Source organism: Gekko japonicus, unplaced genomic scaffold (genome assembly GCF_001447785.1).
Source record: "Gekko japonicus isolate JY-2015 unplaced genomic scaffold, Gekko_japonicus_V1.1 scaffold985, whole genome shotgun sequence".
NCBI classification, from domain to species: Eukaryota; Metazoa; Chordata; class Lepidosauria; order Squamata; family Gekkonidae; genus Gekko; species Gekko japonicus.
Genome location: NW_015172032.1, coordinates 456,992 through 474,759, shown reverse-complemented (window position 1 = coordinate 474,759; position 17,768 = coordinate 456,992). Strand labels below are relative to the sequence as shown.

The 17,768-nt window shown below is 42.9% G+C and overlaps 1 protein-coding gene across 1 annotated transcript in view; it reads left to right on the top strand.

The window, feature by feature from the left end:
• Positions 1-219: 219 nt before the first annotated feature.
• The window catches only part of CA8 (carbonic anhydrase VIII), a 96,154-nt gene continuing 78,605 nt past the window's right edge, over positions 220-17,768 (top strand). The window contains exons 1-3 of the mRNA XM_015420618.1: positions 220-348; positions 1,361-1,552; positions 10,581-10,705. Of these exons, the coding sequence (XP_015276104.1) occupies positions 270-348; positions 1,361-1,552; positions 10,581-10,705 (396 nt within the window). The 5' untranslated portion in view covers positions 220-269. The remainder of the gene's footprint in view (positions 349-1,360; positions 1,553-10,580; positions 10,706-17,768) is intronic.

Below are 17,768 nucleotides of genomic sequence, written 5' to 3'. Positions count from 1 at the left end.
ATGGCAAAAATGCATGCATATTTCCTTCATACTTAAAAGGCAATACATACAATCAGCTTGACTCCGGTATATGTTTGTTATACACTGTCACAAGCTCAGTTGCTCTGCAAAGCAAGTCTCTGCCACCCCCCTCTCATACACTCACTGACTCTCTCTCTCTCTCACACACACACACAGAGCCTGTCGGAGGAGAACAGACTTCCGCAAAGCTGCCTCACAGAGGGACCCAGAGCGCTCAGAGGGACAGAGTAGCTGCTGAGTGCTTGCTAATGGCTGACAAGAGCTACATTGAGGAATCTGAGCCCTTGCCTGAGAAAGAGGAGACCGTGGAGTGGGGCTATGAGGAAGGTAAGAGTCTGTGAGCTGCTAGCTGGTCTGAAGGAGGGAGACATTTCTTTGTGTGAGACAGAGAAAGTTGTGTGAAGGTAAAGTACACATTTATTTTGGCCATCAATGAATTTTGATAATACTGTCCTAGTTTCAGGTATCATTTGAGCATATCAAATTTTAATCCCATTTATGCTAGCCTCTGGTTCACAATGTGTATGTTTTGTATTGAAGAAAAAAAATGTGCAAGCTATAGAGGCAATTCTCTATTTAGTCCTCTCTTTCAAAAGGTAAGGCAAACAGTAGCTTTTGTGCAAATAATTTACACATTCCCTTGAAGTATTTGAAACTCAAACACTGTTGCTCTGAGAACCTGGCAGTGCTACCATCTGTACACACACACACACAGAGAGAGAGAGAGAGAGAGAGAGGGATAAATGGCTTTTGTTGCTCTTTCACTGTCCAGTGAGCACAGACCATGGCAAATTAAGGGGATTTCTAATCTCGCTCTCTTTTGATAATCCAAACAGTATTTCACTACATAGCTAAAGGAATGGGTATGGCTCAGAGTCATGATGTTTAATATGACAGTCTTGCTTAATTGTTTGTGAGATATGGTGACCGAGGGCTATTTCTCCTAAAACAAACAAAAACCATGTAGATATACTTGGGTGTTAATAGTTGACATGATTGTGGTTGAAAAGAAACCTTCTCTCCAGCTCAGGTTGGCTGGTGAATACGAGGTTATGTGCTTCCATAGAATGGGTCATTTGCTTGAAGAGCTAAAGAATTTTTTTACTCAAATGTACTCCCCGGTGTACAGATATTTCTGACATGGTGCACCTAAGCTTTGCTTTGCTTCGCTTCATGTTGGAAGGACCAGAATGATTTGAGTGAATCTTTTTAGAACTTTCTAGGAACTTTTATCTGTACAGTGATTGGTCTAAATCTTCATTCCAACCCACAAGGTGTGAGGATTTAGAAATATGTTTGTTGTTCATTTCATCCCAATATGATTTGATTTCTTTTTCAGGAGTTGAGTGGGGATTAGTCTTTCCTGATGCTAATGGAGAATACCAGTCTCCTATTAATCTGAATTCAAGAGAAGCCAAATATGACCCTAAACTGCTGGAAGTACGTTTATCACCAAACTACGTCGTATGCCGTGACTGTGAAGTCATTAATGATGGTCACTCAGTCCAGATCCTCTTAAAATCCAAATCAGGTATGCTTTCCCAATTTATGGGTTTTTAAAAGAATGTGTCTAGACCTTCACATCATCATCATCATCATCATCACAGCATTAGCAGCAATACTACCACTAATTGTGTTGAAATACAGTACTGAAAGTAGTCAAAATCATTCCCATATTCTGATAGAGTAGTCAGAATATTTCTCAGACATTTGTTCAGTAATCCTTGCAAGGACCCTGTACTGTAAGTTAGTGTGACTGTCCCCATGAGGGCTAAGGCTGAGGAAAAGTTGTTGGTCAGGATGAATTCCTAGAGTTCCCACCAGCTAAGTGAGGATGAATTGGCTCCATTTATAATGGTTCAGGTATTCCTACCTCTTCCCTGGTTTCCAAAACATGCTAACCTCACTGTTATCAGGTTTCCCAAATATGGACACTTCCCCCTCTTAGAATTTATGCAGATATAGTACCCAATCCAATGTTCATGTGACTACATGCTTCCTCCCGTAGTCCTTCAATACTCATACATAAATTATCCTCATTCTGTGATTATTCCCTCTAAAAGGGGTGGTGGAAAAAAGGATGTCAGGGTAGGGTTTCAGCTCAGCCAGTGGTAGAGCATACACTTTGTATGCAGAAAATCTCTGGTTGCATTCATAGCATCTCAGATTTTGGGAACTTTCTTTCTCTCCCAGAAACCCTGGACAGCTGCTGTCAGTCAGAGTAGACAGCACAAGGTAAGTATAATCAAAACAGCCAATTAAAAATCACTGTATATAAAACAATAGAGGCAGTAAAATCAACAATAAAATGATCAGGAAGAAGCTCAGTTTAAAATTCAAGCAAATAAAACTGTTGACAGTAGCATAGGCACCAGGTGCACTTTCAAACATAATTCCACAGACAGGGCTCTGCCATTAGACAAGCCCTGTCTTCTGTTATCACCCATCTCACCTTGAGAGGTGGGCACAAAGATAAACTGGCTTTAATTAGTTGGGGCTTTAAAGGTAAATATCCACACTTTGAATTATGCCCAGAAACAGATTAGCAGTTCATGTGTTTATATCAGATCATATGAACTGGGCTTTCTTGTGTATGGGCCTCCTCTGGGGAGCACCCACCTCCGAAATTAGTTAAGGAATACAGTATAATAATAATAATCATCATCAGGCATTGTGTGTCGTATAGCCAGGAGATCATAAGATTGTCTGGCAGCCAGAAAGTTCTAGCTCTTTTAGTGTTATGCACCAGTAGGTGGCAAGCTAGACTTATTTTTAAGGCAAGAGGCATTTCAGAGGTGGTTTGCCATTGCCTGCCTCTGCATCACGACCAGTGTTCCCTCTAAGCTGAGTTAGTGTGCGCTAGCTCACAGTTTTTTTAGCCTCTGGCTCACAGCTTTTTTTCTTAGCTCAGGAAGGAGGGCTCTAAAGCAAACTGATTTATATAATAGCCAAATGGCTCACTCACAACTTTAATGCCAGTAGCTCAAAAAGTAGAATTTTTGCTCACAAGACTCCACAGTTTAGAGGGAACATTGGTCACGACCCCTCCAAATACTAGCCAAAGCCCTTCCAAATACTAGCCAAGGCTGACCCTGCTTAGTTTCTGAGATCTGATGAGATTAGGCTAGCCTGGGCTATCCAGGTCAGGGCTAAGGAATACAGTGAAAAGAACGGACACAAACCTTCTCCTTCACCGTGCAAATGGATCACTGCTGAGGGCAATGTCTGAACCAGGCTTTAACTTTTGAAATCCTGAACGCTTCCTTTTATTTTCAGGGTGCATACCGACATTTTTTTTAAAAGAAGAATTGTTCCTTTTTCCCCCACCATGAAACAGCATGAATCCCCCCTTTGCTATGCTCGGAATTATTAGGAAGGGAATTGAAAACAGATCAGTCAGTATCATAATGCCCCTGTATAAATCGATGGTATGTCCTCATTTGGAGTACTGTGTACAGTTCTGGTCACCACACCTCAAAAAGGATATAGCATTATAAAAAGTGCAGAAAAGGGCAACTAGAATGATAAAAGGGTTGGAACACTTTCGCTATGAAGAAAGGTTAAAGCGCTTGGGGCTCTTTAGCTTGGAGAAATGATGGCTGAGGGGTGACATGACCGAGGTTTATAAGATTATGCATGGGATAGAGCAGGCAGAGAAAGAAGTACTTTTCTCCCTTCCTCACAATACAAGAATTCGTGGGCACTCAATGAAATTGCTGAGCAGTCAGGTTAGAACCGATGAAAAGAAGTACTTCTTCACCCAAAGAGTGATTAACACATGGAATTCATTGCCACAGGAGGTGGTGGCGGCTACAAGCATTGACAGCTTCAAGAGGGAATTGGATAAACATATGGAGCAGAGGTCCATCAGTGGCTATTAGCTACAAGGTATAGATAGGGACTCTGGGGCAAGTGATGCTCTGTATTCTTGGTGCTTGTGGGGACAACAGTGGGAGGGCTTCTAGTGTCCTGTCCCCACTGCTGGACCTCCTGATGGCACCTGGTATTTTTGACCACTGTGTGACAGAGTGTTGGACTGGATGGGCCACTGGCCTGATCCAACACTGGCTTCTGTTATGTTCTTATGTTTTGGCGAGCATACTTATAAGTGATTTAAATGCTGATTGATTCCCCTGTCTTGCACCTCCGTCCTCTACCTCAGGACAGGCTGTCTGTCTTTTAAGTTTTGAAAGTATCACCCTCAGGTTTCATTGATTTAACATTGGTTCATTAGCTTTATTTATTTATTTATTTATTTAATTTTTTGAATGGAAGAACTCCCCCAGGAAACGGAAGATGGTCAGTCAGTGTAGCAAAACAAAAATGAGGTGAGTCCACAATGGTTTTACTATTCAAAATATGTGTTCATAGATTCACCTCCATTTTAAAAACAGGTTTTGTATATTACAAAAGTAGATAATCTTGTAGGAAAGAACCTGAGAACTAGATGTTTTCCTTCCCTTGTTTTCAGCTCATGAATGAGGGAAATGTAATGCTAGAATTGGTCCACAGCAGTGGGCTTGTTATTAACAGGGACAGTGACAGGATGGATAAAGTTCTAGGTGTTACCTTCATACTTCCTTTCATGTGCCCAGCCCATTCTGAAATAATGTAGAGCTTACTATTTTGGCGTGTTTCCCATCACAATAAAACTCTATATCTTACTATATATGAGGCCAGCACTCAGAATTATCTAGTGGAACATTTAACATATCCTTGGCCTTTTATTGCTAAATACTATGTAGCAGCTGGAAGAAAAGAGGGAAGAATTGGCTAGAAGAATATTTTGAGGCTGAAAATTTATCAGTGGATAGATCTCACATAACGAACTTGCAGCTCAGATTTTGACAAAGGTTTGGTGCACTGTTTTAGGGTTGCTTCAAGCATTCTTCAGAAGCCGCAGGAGAGGAGGTATGAGTGACTTACACATCCTCTCACTTCACAGCCAGATGCAAAGGGAAGAGGCACATATGTATCTCAATGACAAAGTGTTGTGTTCTACTGATATAGAGGTAGAATACACATCTTTCCTTGGATCTGTATATATCATCTGTCTTTGGAAGTGACCCAGAAGTATGTGGAGATGAAGCATGTCACTTATTCTTCTTTCCCCCCATATCTGGTGAATGTCTTAAGTGGCCTCCAGTACTACAACATCTGGAAATTAAGGATCTTTAAAACTGGACATCACTATATTACTTTGCTGCTAGTGTCTTGGGGTCTTTCAGTAGAAACGAAGTTGTTTTAGGCACATTATACACTGAATCTCATATTATATCAGTCTCATTAGCACTAGGGGTGTGCAATTTTTTCTTCCCACCCCCCAATTTAGGTATATTGAATAGAAAAAAAACCAGGGGTGATTTCCCACAAGTGCTGCTCCGCGCTCACTCTTCTCTTTGGCCCGATGGTACGTGTCAATTTCACACAAGCTGCTGCGTGACCGCATTTTGCTCCGCAGCTTTGTGCGATTTTCCCCACGTCTACTCAATCCTGTTTTTTGAGGATTGAGTAGACGCGGGGAAAATTGCACGAAGCTGCGGGGCAAAATGCGGCCACGCAGCAGCTTATGTGAAATTGACACGTACCATCTGGACAAAAGGGAGGAGTGAGTGCGGAGCAACGCTTGTGGGAAATCACCCTAGGTTTCTCAAAAAATCCCGGATCATAATGCCAGTATAATATTTGAATCTGGGATTTTTCAGAAATCCTGGATATTTTTTTGGATCCAATAGACCTGAAAAGGAAAAAAAATGAGTGGTAGGGAAATGTGCCATTATATGTCTGTATGGAGCTACATGCATTCTGTCCTCCCCACTGCCCCGGACTGTGCTGGTTCAGATGGGGCAATTGGCTCAACTACATCGGTAGCTGATCAAATGATACCCCCAAAATATTGCTAAGGTATTTTTTTAGTACTTTTTTGGCTCCGTTCATGCTGAATGCATACCCTTAATTAGCACTGCTCATTCATATAAAAGTCTGCTATCTCAGGAGAGAGTATAGCATGAAAGATATTTGGATAGAATTATACCTTCACTCCAAATAATCTTTCAGCAATGAAGAGAGGCATTTTGTGTAGCAACAGGTGGAGATGTGCATATTCTGCAAAGACAAGACACCAAACAGAAAGTTTATCCACTTTCTCAGAAGTATTCTTATTAGTGGGTTACAGCAAAGAAGATGGAGGGTCCTGTAGCATCTTAAAGACTATCTGATTCATTGCAGCATGAGCACCCAATGAAGCAAGCCCTTGTGTACAAAAACTCCTGCTGCAATAAATTAGTTAGTCTTCTTTATTCAGTTTGGCATTTTTTCCACTGAAGGATTTTATCAAAGGAAGAAAGAACTGTGAAGAAGCAATAAGCCTGTCTGCCTCAAGGGGTGATGCTTTTATACACAGGATCCAAGGAGAATTGGCATTTTGCCTCAGACTATGAAAAATCTCCTCCGCAGGAAGTAGTAAAGACCAGAAACCTCAACATTTTTTCTCCAAATGTTTCACACTAGCTTTCCCACTGAACAAATTATATTATTAATACAAGCTCTAAGAAACAAACACTGAAGTTGGGAGAAAAGTTGATATAGTCAATCTTCTACACATACAGTGTAAAGCTTGACTTTCATTTTCCCCTTCATTTAGTGTTATTGCTTCCTTTACAGATTGCATCGATATTCTCTAGCCCCTGCCACACCGGGGGGGGGGGGGGGCCCGCGCACAAAAAAGCTTCCAAAAGAGACACGCGGCGACGGGATCACATAGATCCCCTGAGCCGCCGTGCAGTGCCTCCCCAGCACGATCAGATGGCAGGGGGAAGCCACTGAAGGAAGAGTGTGGCAGCCGAACTGCGCATGTGTGCCCATGCGCAGTTCAGCCAGGAGCCTGGATTGCTCCGGACGAGCAATCCGGCTCCCACGGCCACGCTTGATGCGGCATTCCAGGTAAGTCCTCCTCTGTAGGTGGTTCTTTTTTGCAGCGGGTTTTCCGGCTTTAGGGACGGATCGGGGATGGGTGCGCGCTGCTTCCCAGATGTTGCGGTGAGATCGCTCCTGTTTGTTGCACCCCCGATCCGTCCCTCTCCCAGGCCAAAACCTTCTGTGTGACCGGGGCCTCTATTTAGATTCCCCCCCCCATTACTTTCCTGAAAATTTGGGTTGGGTTTTATTTTAGTGTTTTAAAGTATAACACATGAACTATAAGGAATTTAAAATAAAACGCTGTACTAAAACCTCTCTTCTACATCACAGTGACAGTTCAATTTCTTATTCATTACATCTTACCTCATGTCATCAGAAATCAGGGGAAAGTTCTGGAATATTCAGTCTGCCCTCAGTTTCCACCTTCCTGCTTTTCTTTTTTTTACTGCAGGGTCTATCATGCCCACCTAATTAAAAGCCACTCCTCTCTAAGACTTCTGCTAGTTGATGCCTAGAATTCGTCTACACTACATGGCTTAGGTGTCATAGCTTTCATATGTGTTCACTTCCTCTAGTTCACTTGCTCAGACCAAATATATGCTGCAGTTCATAGTCCCATTTTACATGGGGAAGGTTGTGGCTCTGCCACAACTTACTCATAATTAAACTCCCCTCCCCCAATAACTACTGTTGAAAGAAGAGTTTAAACTATTAGACCTTTTTTACCCTGTGACATTTGCTTTTTCTATCATGGAGGAATATAGAGAAGCCCACCTAGATAGATAGCAAGTGCCACAGGATCAAAGTGATCACTCCTTATCACTAGACTAGAGGAAGCTTGTATCATCCTAGCTTGACTCCTGCATTTCCCATGCAACTTATCTCTGTGTATTCTAGGTACAATTCTAATTCATAAGTTACTCATTGATACTGAGAAGACTTCATCACCCACTTTCTACTACAGCCACATGACTGAATCCTGTCTTCGGAGAAGTCAGCTTAAGGGTTCTCTTCACCTCTTCCTCATTGTAGGCTTTAGCAGTAGAAGCCCTTTAAACCGATTATCTGCTAAAGGATCATTATGTTTACTTTCTCTCTTCTGTCCCATCGAGTCAGTATATCTCACTGCAATCTGTGTCAATACCTATTGTGTACTGGACTGTACTCTTGGTCATAGTCACATTTATTGCTTTAAAAAGTTGAGCTGTGTTCTGTAGGTCCACGCTGAATTGTTGTGAAAAATCCTGTTATTTGTGTTTGCTTGTTGTAGAAATTACACTTTGTCCTTTCCTTTGTGCATTCAGATATTGGAGATTTTAAAAATCTTAGCAAATACAATGAAAGGAAACTAGGTTATTGAATGATAAAGTGTAATCTACAGTATTATTTTCTTACATAATATTTTCAGAATGATGCTGAGATTTCAAGCACATCTCCCTTATATATAAAAGTCGAATGGTGGTGGCACTTCTCTAGAACATTCCACACTCTAGAACATTCCACACGCTCTGGAATTGGTTGGTGCCCTGGCTTGTCACTCAGAATCTGTCCCTATCCACTGGCTGCATTGCTTGAGTCTCGCCTCCAACATTCTAAACAGTTTGCTGTTCCTCTCCCCCGCCCCATAGCCAGTCAGAACACAGAGGTTATTTGCATATGCAGCCTCATTGGCCTTTGCCTCGGAACACAGAGGTCGTTTGCATATGCGACTTGATTGGCTTTTCCCTCTAACATTCTAAACAGTTTGCTGTTCTGAGGTAAAATGTGTCCAATCTCCAGGTGAGGGCTGGAGATCACTCAGAATTACAACTGCTTTCCAGATGGCAGAGATCAGTTCCCCTGGAGAAAATGGTGGGCTCTATATCCTTATATGCTGCTGAGGTGGCCCCCGTATGACAGCCAATGTGACGTAGCAGTCAGGGCTTCAGAGCACGGGAGAGGCTGCAGGTGTGAGGGAGAAGAGTGAGAGGGAAATAAAGGTAGGTAGGTTGATGATTGGCTGGGAAGGAGATAGGGTTGCCAACTCCAGGTGGGAAATTCCTGGAGATGTGAGGGATGGAGCCTGGAGAGGGTGAGGTTTCAGGAGGCATGGGATCTCGGACAAGTACAAAGCCATAGACTCCACCCTCCAAACCAACCATTCCCTTCTGGGAAACCAATGTTGCCAATCTCCAGGTGAGGACTGGAGATCACAAATTACAACTGTTCTTTACGTAGCAGAGATCAGTTTCTCTGGAGAAAATGGTGGACTCAGTGTCATTATACCCTGCTGAGGTCGTCACAGCAAATTGACACTGCATGTCCAAGGCCGGGGCACCCGCCCAGAGCCTCTTTCTAGAGGCCGTTGTATTTATTTCCACAACGGGCCTTTTTCCTAGTATGAATATAAAAATCGGGATGCATATAAGTTTATTTACTTTCCCCCATTTAAACATGATGGTATCCTTCTGAACTAAACAAAGAAAAAGAAAATCTAGTGCCCTGGAACCTTCTGAAGACCAGTACTAATGCTTTTCAAATAGTTAATACTTAGCAAGCACAGTATATTGCTGGTTTGACTCTTAACAATGAATATCATGAGCTCTAAGAACATAGGACATTCTGTATTTTATAGGCATAAAAAGTGCTATCTTCCCAAAATACAGTTGCTTAAGAAAATATCAGCAACTGGGATAATGAAGTTTAAATATAGGTATTTTCCATCATATTCAGCCTCTTCACAATATATTTTATATACTACAGGTTGTAAAATAAACAAAAACTTAAGAGCCCATGGTGTGGCTATGTACACCCAAGAGACATTGTTCTACCTTGTATTACCTTGTAAATAAATATATATAGCAGGAATATAAAATAATACAGCAGGATACCTTGGAAAGAAGAAAATAAAGCCTTGCCCTGGGAAGGAGTTTGCAGCCACAGAGCAAAAGATTTTAACTCTATGCACAGTTACCTGAGTGTAAACTCCACTGAAATCAGTGGGATTTGCTTCTAAGTCAAAAGGCATAGGCTGCAAGGCCCTAGGGTTGCAAGAGGAAAATTGGAGGAAAACATTCCCTTGGCTAGCAATCCTTGGGAGTCTGGTGGTGGTAGGACTTACCTTAACAGTGATTTTAATGTCGTCACTTCTGGCTACATAATTGGAAGAGATGTCACCATGTTGCTGGATGCTGTAGGGTTCACCCAAAACTCTGATAAAAAGCAAGAGTTTCAAGTGACTCCTGGAGGGTCCTGTGACATGATGACATCACTTCCAGTTATGTCACCAGAAGTGATGCTGCAGTGTCAAAAGGTCACCATTTCACCACTCCCATTTCCCCCTCCTGCCCCATTGAGTGCTGTTAGGGGACAGGGAAATGCTGAAGGGGTTTTCTTCATTAGTTTATTGTTTATTGATATAAAAATATCTAGTGGGTGGGTGGCTGTTGCTGAGGGACTGGGGCAGGGAATGTGGGGAGACCTGATAAGTGGAAGCCTCATTGCCACAAATAAAACAGCAGTCACACCAGCAACAGGGATGCCGCCCAAGCCTATCCATGTAGAAAGCACCTTTAAGAGGAAGAATTGTGTTGCTGTTCATAAAGTTTTCAGAAAATTGCTGGCTACAAATGTCACTCACTGCAATTTTTGTCCTTTTGCAGTGCTAACAGGAGGACCATTACCTCGGGGACATGAATTTGAACTGCATGATGTTCGATTTCACTGGGGCAGAGAAAATCAGCGTGGTTCTGAACACACTGTTAATTTTAAAGCATTTCCCATGGAGGTAAGAGAGTTCTCACCCTGTACAGCCCCTGCTTTGGAACACTAAATCATTGCTCCCAAACTTGTTAGTTTCATTTTAACTCAACAGCTTATTGATTTATAGTAAAACTTAAAGGCAGTCATTGAAGGAGGCATTCGGAATTTAAATGGACATGTATAGTATTGTGCCTCTGGTGGAAAGTGTTGCATGATTAATTGGTCATAAAGTTAACCTACAGTACTATTAACTTCTGCATTAATAATATTCTAACGACATTGGCTCTGTTAGCGCTTCCTGTGTCACCTTGACTAATAGTTGGAACAAACAGGTGCATAGTTTGCTATGGTGTGGTAATTAAATCAAGCCCAAACCATCAACAGATTTGTTCAAAACCAGATTTGGTTCTTTAAAAACAAGGTTGTGTATGGCATGATAATGTCCAGTTTTTAGAGAAATGCAGACTTTCAAAAACAGGCAAAAAGACAACCATAGTCCTACATTCAAACCACTTCTGCTATTATAACACCATGCATTCATCTATGATGCTGGCTGGAGTTACTGAAGTATTTCCCCATGCTATGCAGTTAATCTTTTATATTATAAAAGTTCTTTCAGTACATTTTTTTGGCTTTAAATATTTTCATGCTATTTATCTTAATCCCTTTAGAAGCTTGAAAACAAATTTCCTTTCCATTTTAATTCTCTGTGGGATTTGTCATTAAGCACCAAGCTGCTCTGATAAATGCTTGTTTTTAGCCCTGTGCCAAAGGAAATTTGGGTCCATGTGATAGACAGGAGACTATCCTGCTCCTGCCAACCAGCCGTTTTGCTGCCGAGCCTATGGAAACACTGCTCCAGCATCCAATCACCTTGGGGTGTGTGTGTGTGTGGAAGACTGGAGGGAAGCGCAGCCATAGTCAGTTTGGGTCTGCCTCAGCAGGAGAGCAGACAGTTTAAAGGATAGTTCTGTCTGGTAAGGTGGTAGAGAGGTTTACCTCTACTGGTGAGAGAGGACAGTATACCCGTGAAGCCTGTCTCTGTACTGTGTAGTCTGATTTTTGGGAAAGGGCAGGCTGATGTGGGTGGGATCCTCTGTATGTGTGTGTGTGAAAGGATCCGACCTAGTGGTGACTAGGCAGGGAAAGCCTGCTGGCAACCACAAGCGTTAAAAGTAATTCAGATGAAGTTATAACTAGGTTAAGTGGCTCAGTCAAGCTTCTCCTGAGATTGCCTGAGACCTGTGCTGCTGAACTGTTCTTTAAAACAGCCTGTAGGTAAATAAATCTTCTTTGTTAATTTTATTCCTTCCTCAGTGATTTCCATATTCTTCTTGCTCACACAAAACTTACCTCATGGCAGTGAATCCAAAGCACAAATTAGTTCACCACTAAGTGAAAACAACAAAAAATTAAAAATCTGTGCAAAACTTTGATTTTTAAAAATAAGCATTGAAAATCCAATTTGATTTCTTTAGAAGTTCCCCGTTCACATGGCCTTCTGTCCCCTGTCCCCCCGAGAAACTGGGGATTTGTTCAGAAAACTAACATATATCTCTGAATAGGTATAGAACAAAACAAAAATCTGACAGTTTAAATTTGAGCTTTTGTGTGAATCTTTTGCCACAGTCTAATAGTACAATGCGGGCATTCTTAGGGAATCAAATTAAGAATTGCTTTCTTTTGCATCTTCTCAGGAATGCTTTCCATCATATAATATAGTCCTTCTAATCTACACAACTATTACTTGGAGTAATAAAGAGATTGAGTCAAAATGTAAAGAACAATAAAAGTTTATTATCAGCATCTCTTCACTACACAAACGAGACCTCCCATAGTCTGGTCTATGCTTCCTAGTGCCTGATCCTCTCTGCAGATAGTTCTCAGGTTTAGGATCCTGTTTAATGATGGGAAAACTAACTCTGGTTAACCTGTGTGCCTACAGTCATGGTGGGTAACAAGAGTTACTTTTTAACCACAGTCCTCTATCCAACAAAGGTGCACATGTAAGCCCAGGGCCATGGCCAGTGTTTTTGACTTCAAGGGTGGGGCATTTACATAAGTTGGGGGGGCACTGTGTCAGGAGCAATGAGAGAGTCAAAGTTTTTAAAAAGTGAGTGAGAGAGGGCTGGAGGGCAGATGTGCCCTGTGGTGTGCCTCGCCTGCAGCCAGCCAGCGGTACACTGCTGGCAGGCAGAGCAGGGCAACAGCTCGGCATGGCCATGGTGCGTGCGGAAAATAAAATAAAATAACCTCGCTAGATGGAAAGTTGGGAGGTCTGGTTGGTAAGTCAGGGTGCGGCGGCCTCAAGATGTCCCACTATAGCTATGGGCCTGTGTAAGCCTAACAATTACATGGATTTTTGCATGTTGTTACTTTCTACTGCTGCTGAGTGTGATGTCTGAATGGTCCTAGGTCTTTTGTAGTACAATTTTTTTTTTAAAAGAGTACTGAAACTCACAAGAAGCTCATGAGATTGCAAGCCCAAAACCTCAGAGCTAGAGAGCACAATAAATTGTGTATGTTATTATTAGAAACTGGAATATCCTGCTAGGACAGATAATAGGTAATCTGGATAAAATTTCAAGGATAGGCTAGCTATATGGTATTACAGGTATTTAACTTAGGCTGCAATCCTAAAAGCATTTTTCTGGAAGTAAATTCCTTTGAATAAAATGGGACTTACTTCTGAGTAGACCTGTTTAGGATTGCTGTCCGTATCTGCGAATGTCTGTTATCTGGGAACCACAGGCTTAAGCAGCTGATTTGAGTTAAATGGATATATAGGTCTACTTAGGCCAATGGAACAAATAGATGACATATTAGCTTTGCAGATGCATTCCGTAATATTTAATTGATTAAATTTGAGGCATTTGCAGAATATCTAAAATGCCCGTGATACATGAAGCATTTTAGCGAGAACTGTTGTTTTTCAAACTTGTGGAAAGACAATTTTGCCAAGTTCTATCTTTCACCCCAGTTTTTATGGGAATTAAGCAACATCCTGTATCTTTAAGTGAGGCAATATATTCTTCCTGCACATCTGGGTAACTTCTAAATTCAAGGCTAGGACATTTTAGTTCGTGATTTAGCAGATTAGCTAGAGGGTTTCCAGTGTGACCTCTAGTACTGACACGTTTGAGATGAATTACTGTGTTTTGAGGATAAGTCTGCTCATGTGATTCAAAAGTCTAGTTCTTTGTTTTTGTTACATAACTTTCAGTAAATCTCAGTTTAGACAAAAAAAAAATCTATGGCTAAAGAAATTTATTTAAAAAGCTGAGTTTGAGGAACCCTCAAGCTAAAATGTACAACAATCAGCTCAAACAGTGATTTTTAAAACCCTAAATTCTGTCAGCTTTCCTGCCAGAAATTGTAATTCTAAATTAGAATTAAAGGAGAGGAGGAGGAGATTGGATTTATACCCCACCCTTCACTATCTGAAGGAGTCTCAGAGCAGTTTATAATCCCTTTCCCTTCGCCTTTCCACAACAGACACCCTGTGATGTAGGTGGGGCTGAGAGAGCTCTTTTGAGGACTGCTTCTGAAAGAACAGCTCTGATACAACTTGTGACTGACCCAAGGTCACACCAGCGGCTGCATGTGGAGGAGTGGGGAATCAAACCTGGTTCTCCCAGATTAGAGTCTGCACTCCTAAATGATACCTTTTTACTGGTCTTTATAACTCTAGGAACTACTTTTCAGCTAAGAAGGTGTCATTGATTCACTTGCATTTACCAAGGCATTTTCCACATGACAATGCTTCCCTCTGGAAACCCAAGTGTCACTGCAGCTGACCATGTAGCACAACAGTGGGGCTTCCAGACAGCTCCCTGTCCTGGTCTTCTTTTTCTGCATTTTAAAAAAAAATTGGTAATATAACATTCTGTCAATATGCCAATAACCTAGGGTTGACAGCTCCTCCCAGCCACTGGTGTGTATAGGGGTGGGGAGGTAGGGTTGCCAGCTCCAGGTCAGAAAACTCCTGGAGATTTGGGGATGGAGTCTAGGTAGGCTAGGGAGGACAGGGACCTCAGAGGGGTACACTGCCATACAGTCCACCTTTCAAAGTATCCATTTTCTCCAGTTTATCTCTGTAGTCTGGAGACGAGCTGTAACTCCAGGGGATCTCCAGGTCCTATCTGGAGGCTGGCATCCCTATAGCCTATTTTAAAAAAACTGTCAGAAATGCCCACTGGTGCCATGAGAGTGTGGAGTAATGGCTGTTGTGGGAACTGTGGCAGGGGAAATGGCTGCTGTGTGGGCTGGACTGGGGAAATCCAGACTTCCAACCACAGAGCAGCCAGCCTGGCTTTGCTGAGATATTTTCCAAAACATCACAGCAAATCAGGTTTGGGAAATAAGGCAGAAAAGTCAGAGAAAACGCAGATGGTGCATGGAAGCACTGCTATATTATTAGGAATAAGGCAAAAAACCCATTTCCCAACAGCATCAAACCCAGGAAAATTATCTGTGTGGAAAGAGCCCATGTCAGATTCTGTGGAATGTATTAGTCTGAGAACTGTGCATTCAAACAAAAGAAGCCACATCTTGGACTCCAATGTTCTGACTCAGTAGTGATGGAAAGTGTCATCAAGCCACACCTGATTTTGTGGGATTTTCAAGGCAAGAGACATTCAGAGGTGGTTTGCCATTGCCTGCCTCCACATTAGAACCTTGGTATTCCCATCCAAATACTAGCCAGGGCCAACCCTACTTAGTTTCCCAGATCTGATGAGATCGGGCTTGCCTTGTCTACCAGATCAGGAAATCCATAATAGTCTAATTTAAGTAACCAAAGGACCTCCATTTTGATTTACATTTTTTCATAAATCCCAAAGCCTATTGATGTTTATTTAAATCCTCAGTATTCATTAAAAGCTCTATTTTATTTATAAATGAATGTATCACAATATTATTGATTATTAAAGAAGATACAAAGAAATCTGGGCAAGGAAACAGCTCTTTCAAAATCCTTGTGGTAAGTTGCTCATACATACCCTTCGTTTTCTCATGAGACCTTGAGCTGCTGCTGCTGTCTACTGCAGTGGATGGCATACGACAAGTTGAAAGATTCTGCCTTCACCATACCTCCTAGGCTACTGGGTCAGGCAAGTCCACCTCACTGCTTCTGCAGCAGCAGCTGGAAGCACCTTCACATTAAAGACTACCCCTTCCCACTGTTCATTTTGTGCTGCTGTCCCACATATTTCAGTCTACCTCATGTATCAGGAGGATCACATGTAGTGCATGCTCCCTTTACATGTGGTTGGAGCACCAAAACTGAATGCCTGACCAAGACCTCTGAGATAAAGAGGCTAAAAAAATGGGGAAGCTGCATGCACAAATCAGACTAAAACATTAGTTGAGAGACTGGCAACCCTATCAAAGTGACCACTGGATTTTACAGGGTTCTGATTTGCACATATCAAAGCTGTGTGCACATGCAAGTAGATAACATAGTGATGGCACTCATCGGGAGCATTGCGAGTAGTGCATAATCCCAATATGTACAGTTGCCAGCCAGGCTCATGTACATGAATATAAAATCTGAAAAGGGTTCTTGTTGATTTCCATCCTGTTCCACACACACACAGAAAAGGTAGCTGCAAAACACTTGTAGATAGCATATTCCTATATGTCCCCAACACCCCCCCTTCTGTACTACAAGGTTTAGGCCTAGGGTTTTCAGCTCTGGGTTAGGTAATACCTGGAGATTTGGGGGGTAAAGCCTGAGGAGAGCAGATTTGGGAAGGGGAGGGACTTCAGTGCGGTATAATGTCATAGAGTCCACGTTCCAAAGTGGCCATTTTCTTCAGGTGAACTGATCTCTGTCCCCTGGAAAGAAGTTGTAATAGTAGGAGTTCTCCAGCCACCACCTGGAGGTTGGCAACCCTAGGCATCTGTCCTCAGCTGCTACCTTGTGAGTGTGGATTAGCTGAATCTGAAAGAGGCACACTTGGTGGACTGTTGCAAAATATAGGAAGGGACTTTCCAATCTAGGTTTAGCAGAGCAAGTTTTATGTGAGATCACGGACCATGTTTTGGGGCTAGGTAATGTGGACTAGTAAACAAAGCACGCTGGACTGGTGTTTGAACAGGGTTATGTTCTCAGTTTTCTTACATCACAATGTTAATTTTCAGCATAAGGCCAAATGCCTATACTATGCCTTTCTCAAAAACAAGGAACCATGTCACAGTCCTCAACAGTTTTGAAGCAACAGAACACAGAGTCATTATAGTAAGCTTACTATATTTGTAGGTACTTTGATACATCTAAACAAATGATAATCCGCTTGTAAAAGAAGCTTTTCTCTTTGAACGTATAATACAGAGGACCAGGCCTCTTTTTGAGCTGGAGCTCACCGGAGTGACGCTCCGGCAGAGAGGAGGCCAGGGGGCAGGGACATGTAGCAAGCCCCGCCCCCTGCTCCCAGCAGCCCTCCCCTCACTCAGCCAGGAAGGACAAAGAAGAAGCAAGGTAAGTTCTGTATCTCCCCCCCGCCTTTCCAGGTCCTGTAAAGGCCTCCCCAGTCCCCCAGCTTCATCTCTCCAGGCACAGCCCCTGGAGAGCCCTCCCCAACCCCCCAGCGCTGTCTCTCCAGGCCCGCATGGCTGTGGGGGGACCTGGAAACCCCTCCCCAACCCCCCAGCACTATGTCTCCAGACCCGTGCAGCTGCACGGGGCCCTAGAGAGCTCTTCCCAACCCCCCAGTGCCACGTCTTTGGCCCATGCGGCTGTGCAGGGCCCTAGAGAGCTCTTCCCAACCCCCCAGCACCATGTCTCCAGGCCCGCACTGCTGCGCGGGGCCCGGGGAAGGTCTCCGGAGCGCCCTACAGAGCCCCTCTGGAGTGCCTACAGAGCCCCCCACCTGCCTTTCCTGGCCTGCTTGCCTTGGCGGACAGCCAGGGAAAGGCCTACAGAGCCCCCCCGTCTTTCCCAGTACCTGGTTGGTGCAGGGTGGCATCAGGGGCTTGATCAGGGTGGGTGGTGGGGGCTTGATGGGGGGAGCCTCCCTCCCCATTTTTTGCCCTCTTTCTTTCTCTCCCTCTTTTCCTCCTCCTCTTTCTCTTTCCACCCTTCCTTC